The 7856-nt window shown below is 39.0% G+C and overlaps 1 protein-coding gene across 1 annotated transcript; it reads right to left on the bottom strand.

Annotated features, from left to right (window-relative positions):
- Positions 1–1291: 1291 nt before the first annotated feature.
- On the bottom strand, positions 1292–6997 carry LOC101887674 (uncharacterized). Its single transcript, XM_020036328.2, has one exon. The coding sequence runs from the start codon at positions 6505–6507 to the stop codon at positions 1960–1962; it is 4548 nt and encodes a 1515-aa protein (XP_019891887.1). The 5' UTR covers positions 6508–6997; the 3' UTR covers positions 1292–1959.
- Between the last annotated feature and the right edge of the window lie 859 nt (positions 6998–7856).

Here is a 7856-nt window from a genome sequence, read left to right as displayed (position 1 = left end):
CCATAATTCGTACCAAAGGTGACCAATTCGAACAAATCTAAACTTATTCTAAAATTTGATGCTATTTCCGACATTTTTTGCTTTCATTCAATAAAATTTAAAAAGAAAATGTAAAAATTATGCTGTTTGACTTTGTTGCAGTTTTTTTTATCTCACCCTGTATATGTAGAAGGTTAATACCGGAAATGTTTCAAATATGAAGTTCCAAATGTGTAGTATTCAGTTGAAAATTGCATATAGCACCCATATAATGGGTCCTCCTTAAGTTTGGTATTTTGATGTTTTAGCGACATTATCCATCGGTATTGTATCCACGATATTGTATAGCCCACATATAACGGTACCTCCGATATTCTGATTTTATTAATTTAGCCACATATTTCAATAGAATTGTCTGAAATTCTACATAAGGAGTTCTTCGTGATTGCTTCACCCTCTGAAAGAGAATTGTCTATATAGGCCCACGATATCGAGTATCCCCCACATAACGGTACCTCCCAATATTCGTTTTTTGATGATTTTAGTCATATTTGTTAATAGAATCGTCTGAAAGACTACACAAGGTGGTCCCCCGATATTCGGTATTTTGATGATTTTAGCCACATTTTTAATGCAATTGTCTTAAAATCCTCAATGGAATTCTCAGAAAAATTCTGAAAGAGAATTGTCTCTATATAGGTCTATATATATTTCCATGATGTTTAAAGTTCGTAATGGATACTACAGCCTATGACACCGATTTTTTTTTTTTAATTTCGCATTAGAATATTGTAATGGGTTTTGTAAGATTTCAACAGAATTTTTAACGGACTTTATTTTTTTAATATTGCCAAATTCGATATAAATAATGGAGGGTATTCAATGTTAGGCCTGGCCGAACTTACATCTTTTTTACTTTTTCCCAGTAACTTCTTCTTGAGTAAATGTTACTGGGATTGTAATGTTATACGTTAGCATGATATTAGGTGTGTCTGGTTACCCTAAAATTTGTAACAATTGTTACAAATTGTTACTGGAAGTCGTCTGTTAACCCGAAAGTTCTGCAAAAGAGAGCGGTTGGAGAGAGAAATTTTGACAGTTCTTTCAGTGAGAGTTTGCAAATTCTTGCTGGAAAAATTTCTTCTTGCAATCTCTTGCAACTCTTCTTCTTCTCATTCATCGACATTCAATCAGATGTTTTCTATTGTTTATTTATTTCTTTTTGTGATTTTAATTTGAAAATATTGTTTTGGAATTAGCAAGACTGATTGTTTTTGGAGAACAACTTTACAAAATGTGAAAAACGTAAATGTTAATATGTAATAAGAAAATAAAAGACTATTTCCAACATTTTTATTTAAAAAACTTGTAAAATTAGTATTGGTTCCTTTGTTTTAATTCTCCTTATGGGGGACAAATTGGTTTGTTTTGACAAATCAGCTGATTAGTTGCAAGCTTCTGCAGGAATAGCGTCTGTTTACTTTTCGCATTTTCCTTGCAAAAGAGAATAAAACTACCTTACTCTCTCAGAAAGAAGTTGCTGGACAATTCCTGCTGGAAAAGTAACCAGACACACCTATTACCTTGTATAATTCTGCCATGCATAAATCATACCTCACTACTAAAGTTTATTTTTAATTCTGGGTATTTCTGTCCACTCTTGATTGTGAATAATGTCTAAATAGGACATGTTTATGTGTATCCAAATTTTAGTGGATATTTAACAGACAAGGCTGTTTTAATAAGAGTTGCTTGATTTTGCTGAAAGAAATTTCTCTTGAAAATGTTGAAAGTTCTAGCAAACTCAACCACCTGTTTTGAAATATTCATTTTTTATATTTACTATTCATTTTGCACTGGCACAACAAATAATTTATTACATTTTTACCTAATCAGTTTGAAATTTTAATGTAAATGTATGTAAATACATACAATTTCAGCTTGGATGCAATTTAAACTTAAAATTCTTCTTAAATGCATTCACTTCATTATTTCGGTCATCAAATCACGAATATACACGTCCAATTGTGCATAGTCTAATAAGGTGTTGCGTACAATATTCAATAGAATCATCGGCCATAACTGTTCCAGTCGGTGTAGTTTCTCCACGGCATGGCAGGTATTTTCCATTATTATGGTGAAATGGATTTTGCCACGTTCTCGTTGTGTTAGCGCTGCCAAGTGTGACGCCGATGATAAGGATGGACCCGAGTTAGCTGGGGAAGATAATGAGCCGGATAATGAGGTAGTGGATTGTGTAAACCAGGGTGATAGCGATGACAGCGACGATGATAATGATGGCATTAATAATGAGTGTTGATTGAAATCACTGGCTGTTGTTGCCTGAAGAAACTGCAATTGTAATTGTCTGACCTGCTGCGGCGTGGGCAGCGTGTGTGGCTCTTGCTGGTGCAGGTGGTTTTGTTGTTGATGCTGCTGCAGGTGGTGATTCGAATGATGTGACTTTTTCCATTGTAGCGCCTCCTTGCCCACAACTAAACGCAGAGACCGGTTATCCGGCTTCAGTAGCCACTGTTTGGGCAGCATTTTACTAGCCGAACAGGATTCATCCAAACGCAAACGTGCCAACAAAGGATGCAGCATTGCATCTGGCATCGACCAGAGTATTAAATCGGAAAGACCAACATAAATGCTGTTGGCCTGGTCGACATCTTCCGCTGTTACTTCAAGACCATTTAGCGTTTTGAGGCCCCAATGGGATAGGCGATAAATGGCATATTGGCGCCAGAATTCTTTATTGGTCAGCGGGTTGCCCTCCGGGTCGATATAGAGCGAGGTAAGACCCTGCAATTCGGCCAGCGCATTTAATTGGCCCAGACAGTGGATGTTCGTTTCACGGAACACAAAATGTTCGGCATGCGGAAAACGTATCTTGATGCGTGACAATATGGCGGTGATGTTATTGAAATTGATGTAGCTGAAATTTAAGGTATGAACATCATTGGCTTTTGTGGGATTCCATTGTTTGTCGATAAAACGTAAGGCGCCTTGGCCATAAATGTTGAGATAACGACCACAAATCTCAATCAAATAGTCACCGCCTTGCTCACGTTCACGTTCAATGGCAGTGAGTTTCGATGATGTCGCAGCAGGTCCAGTGGCATTTGGATTTGTGCATGCAGAGGATATTGTTGCTGGTACGCTTGTGTTCCCTATACTCATGGTGCTTAGCTTATTGGCATTGACCGTTGTTGTTGTTGCTGTTGAGTTGTTGCAGCTCGCTGGACTATCGTCATGTACGGATGTTGATGGTATTATGTGGTGTGGTGGTGTTGCATAGTGCTGAGGCGCACATGTTGTCGTTGCCGTTGTTGCTGCTGCCGCCTGTTGCTGGGCGGCTGAACTAGCCGGATTCAGTTTAGCCGAGTGATAGCGTAAAATGTTGATGTTATTGGCGGTCACTGTTGTGGTGGTGTTGACTGAGATTTTGCTGTTGCTGTGGTTGTTGTTGCTGTTCGTATTGACATTTGCTTTAATCGCATATCCTCCATTGAATCCACCTGTACCCACAATTGTCTGGGATCTCATTAAGGAGCTGGGTACATAGCGTTTGCTCGCACCAGCCGTTATTGCTCCAGTCGTGGATGTTGTTGTCTTGGGCAATGGCGGTGTAGTGGTCATCAATGCCGTTGAGGTGTTTGATGAGGATGCCGATAGATTTGCATTTATTAGGGATGTTTGATTTGAATTTGGGCTTTGATGCTGTGACATTCTGCTGTCATTTGAGGAGTCTAAGGGAAATTCTATTGTCAGAGTGGGAGTGCACGAGCTGGCCGTTTGGTCAGTTTTCAATTGATCTTCTGGTGCATTTGTCGATGATACTGTTGTCATTGGAGAATTTTGAGTTGACGTCTTATCTCTCAAATCTTCTTCGGCATCCTGTTCATCGGCTGATGTATAGCAACTGGAGGAAGAGTTGACATTGGGTCCCAAGCTTGAGGCTGTGGATGAATTATGTTCTTCTCGTGTCTGTTGTTTGTCCTCGCTGGTCACGGCTGCCTCTATGGGTGGTAGTTTTAGAAATTCTTCATAACTCTGCTCATTGGTTTCATTGATCTTTTCCAATTCCATGTTGTTGCGTTTGGGACCTTTTAATTTGTTGCCAGCGGGTGTGACATTATTGGCGGTCACATGGGAAGTTTGCAAAAACTGCTGCGATCTGAGCAATTCCCAGTTGGTGCGGGCATTGGAGATGATTTCTTCACGCCTTATCAAATTGAAAGCTTCCTTATTGCCCTGTTGATTGCTCTGCTGGGATAGTTCTTTATTACTGCGCCAGGTCATGGCGGCCTGGCGTACCTGTTCCGTTATAGGCATTTGACTTAGGCTCTGCAGTTTTGGCAAATGACTGACCAAAAACGATACACAATCTCCGGCCAGTGATACGGGGTTATTTTCTATGGTTATTTCGATAATATTAAAAGCCTGTGCTATGCTTGCCATATCGTCGACCTTGTGCAGGTCGTTGTGGCACAGCCACAGACGTTCCAGTGAACAAAGATGTTGAAAGCCATTAACACGTTTCAATTTGTTACGTTTCAAATTCAGCTCCTTGAGATTGGCCAGACCCAAAAAGTCGTTATGATTGATTTGACGTATTTGGTTACCGGCTAAATTCAGCGACTTGAGTTCCTTGAGGCAGTTGATTTTATTGGCAATGGAACAGATTTTATTGCCATGCAAATCTAAAACTCTCAGCGTCGATTTCAAGGAACTCAAACCGGAAATGTCTGATATGCGATTTTTGCCCAAAAGCAAAACACTCAGGGAACCGAGGCCATCCAAATTGGAGATACGCTCAATTTGATTGTCATACAAATCGAGAAAAACTAAATTTTTAAAAATATTGCCGTAACTAATGAGCAATTGTTTATTTTTGATCTCCAACTCGGTGCCTGTGATTTCCACACTTCGCTCTCCGGCGTCGTGAGTGATGCCATCCGAATTTGTTGGATATGAGCTGTCAGTGGTGGCCGTTGTAGTCACTGTCATAGTACTAATGGCCGAAGACGTGGAATCAATGCTCATTAAATTTCCGGAATTTTCCAGTCTTTTAAGAAGATTTGAGCGTTGAGGTTTAAGGCCGCGCTTGTTAAGTTGATATTGCAATTGGAAATTGTTGACAAAACTTTTTGACTTGCGCATGGAAAAACGCATGGCGGTGTCGCAAGATAACTGCTGGTTGGAAGCTGGCTGTTGTAAATGTAATTGATTCAAATTTATGGAGCGTTGCAGTAATGCATTTCTTGGCAGCGGCGTATAGGAGATTGCAGTGCCACCCCCATGAGCGTTACTTAAATTGCTTACGGTCAAAGGAGATGAAGGCGGTGCATATGGCCGGCTATGTGAAGCATTGGCCTGCTGCTCATGATTAGGTGAATTTGGAGGAAAACTAAATTTATTATGGCTTATTGGAAAGTGGGTATTCAATTGCTGCTGCTGCTGTTGGTTTTCCTTCGCTTCTGTGAACAATTTAACTTCCTCCTTGGGTATGTGAAATGTATTGATGAGATTATGCTGCAGCGACAACAAACGTAAATTTGGCTCATTTTCAAATATGGGAATTGCGGTTAGTCCCCGTTTATCATAATTAATGCGATCCGGCAGCTTTTCCTGGTCTTTGGGATTACGTTGTATGCGGCAAATGCCATTCGGCTGTGGTATGACAATCGCACTGTTTGGCGTGGCGCAGGTGGGTGTACCCATGCTGGGTGTTGTTGCTGTTACCATAGCCAATGATGTATTGGGGCGATTGGATGCCGAATTCGAAGAGGATGTTGATTTAGATCTTTGACGATTTATATTTCCACGAACTGGTGGTCTTCTGCGCACATTTTGGGGTAAATGTTGGGCGGCTTTTGTCTTTAACATTTTCGGTAAAGGTGAATTGGAGGCAGGAGTCGATTTCACAGCACCACCAACATTAGTGCCATTGTGATTTGCAGCTACTCCCAAGTTAATGGCTAAATTCGTATTCAGCCGTTTCTTGAGGGCTGTTGTAGATAAAGTACTATAAGAACGCCTAATAATCTTATTAGTATTGTTGTTATTGTAAGAAGGACGTGTGGTATTTAGACTAGGAACAAAGGGTTCTATTTTCAGCAAATTTGTTGTGGTCGTTATTGTTGCAGTGTTTTGAGGTAGTACATTTTTATTATTGCTAATATTCGATATGACAGTTGTTGGGACATGGCCGGCTAATATTGGAACCGAAGCTATGGCTGCTATGGTAGCCATGGTGGAGTTTGTGCGTTTTTGTGTTTGTTTCTCTGAGACATTTCCTACTGCAGTCGACACTATTTTCGACTTTTGTTTGTGTAATTTCTTTGGCAAGTTTTCGGTTTGTAAAATAATTCCATCCAACGCTACCGTTTGCGTTTTTGTATTCGGCTTATTTCTGGCCATATTGGCCACTGGCGAATCCAGAGTACTTCGTTCATTATTACCGTCATTTACATTGGAACCTTTTGCTATCGAAGACCTTACTTGTGTTTTTGTTATAGACATTCCACAATTTTCAATTTCAAAGTAATTTTTGGTTTCATAATCACTATACACATGATTTATAACAAAAACCCAATTATTATACTTTTGTTCTTATCTCCCATTTCAAATGACACCGAACACATCTTTTTGTTTTATTAAAATTTCTGGATTATGGGAAATTTCAATCTGGTTCTATGTTCTTGTTTTGTGCCCTGTCATTCACTTTATTTTAAAATTCTCATGATCCATGTACCAATAATCCAAAGCAAAAATTCTGACTAACAGTATGTGTTCTATTTATTAGTTTGTTTATTTGTCGTTGCTCCTATCCCCATATATATTCGGTTGCTATAGTTTGTTATTGTGAACTGGCTGGTATTTATTCATCTGCAATTCTTTGAGCATTGCTTTGCCCCTTGGAAAAAAAAATTCTCGTAATTATAGTGACCATTGCGTTTGATGAAAAAATTGCATAGAACAATAGGCGGAATTTATGGTGAATGGCATATGAAACATTTCTGCTGAGCTTTGAAATTGGACAGGAAAACTTGTATTATATCTTTTATTTTTTGTTGGCCTTAAAATGCAAGAAAAAATCGTTTGGAAAATCAGTTGATAGCATATATAGTTTTGCAACACCTCTTTTTTCTCAAAATATTCGTCGGATACACAATAATGTATATACATATATTCGCGATCAGCGTAAAACTCCATGTTGATTTTGTCATGCATGTCTTCTGTAGAAAAACACTTTGGAGGTCGAACTTTTAGTGTTTTGCTTAGGCATAGACATTACTCCTAGGATATTTGGTATTGAAAATGGTTCGGGTTTTGGTATCGGTATCTCCTGATATTCAGTATTTTGGAAATGCTGCCCATTTTCTAAGTATTAAATGTAAGTAGATTTACTTCTCGAAAAATTTCAATGAGACTTAATTTTTGTTGCAGTCAAAACTGTACAAGGTACTGTTACTTGGATGAGCGGGAGGTACTGGATTTTTCGCTTTATATCCTTCATTATTGTAGCTTTGACATTCCGTTTGTAACTCCTCGAAATATTCATAATAGACCCTATAAAGTATATGTATCTAAGACGAATTAGCGATGTCCGTCTGTCGGCCTGTCTGTCTTTTGTAATCACGCTATCATTCGAAAGAATTAAGATAGAAGGCTAAGATTTTGCACACATGTGTATTAGGCAGATTAATATCGCATATGAGCTATGTTGGTCCGCGTTCTCGTAGAGCCTCCATATAACGGTATCTCCCTTTTTTGATAATTTTAGCGACATCATTCACCCGAACTGCTTCAAATTTCGTATTCGAAGCCTATGCCTAAAAATTTATATAGCCTCTATATAACGGCACATC

The sequence above is a fragment of the Musca domestica genome, unplaced genomic scaffold, assembly GCF_030504385.1.
Source record: "Musca domestica strain aabys unplaced genomic scaffold, Musca_domestica.polishedcontigs.V.1.1 29, whole genome shotgun sequence".
NCBI classification, from domain to species: domain Eukaryota; kingdom Metazoa; phylum Arthropoda; class Insecta; order Diptera; family Muscidae; genus Musca; species Musca domestica.
This window is presented reverse-complemented; position numbering and strand designations above follow the sequence as displayed.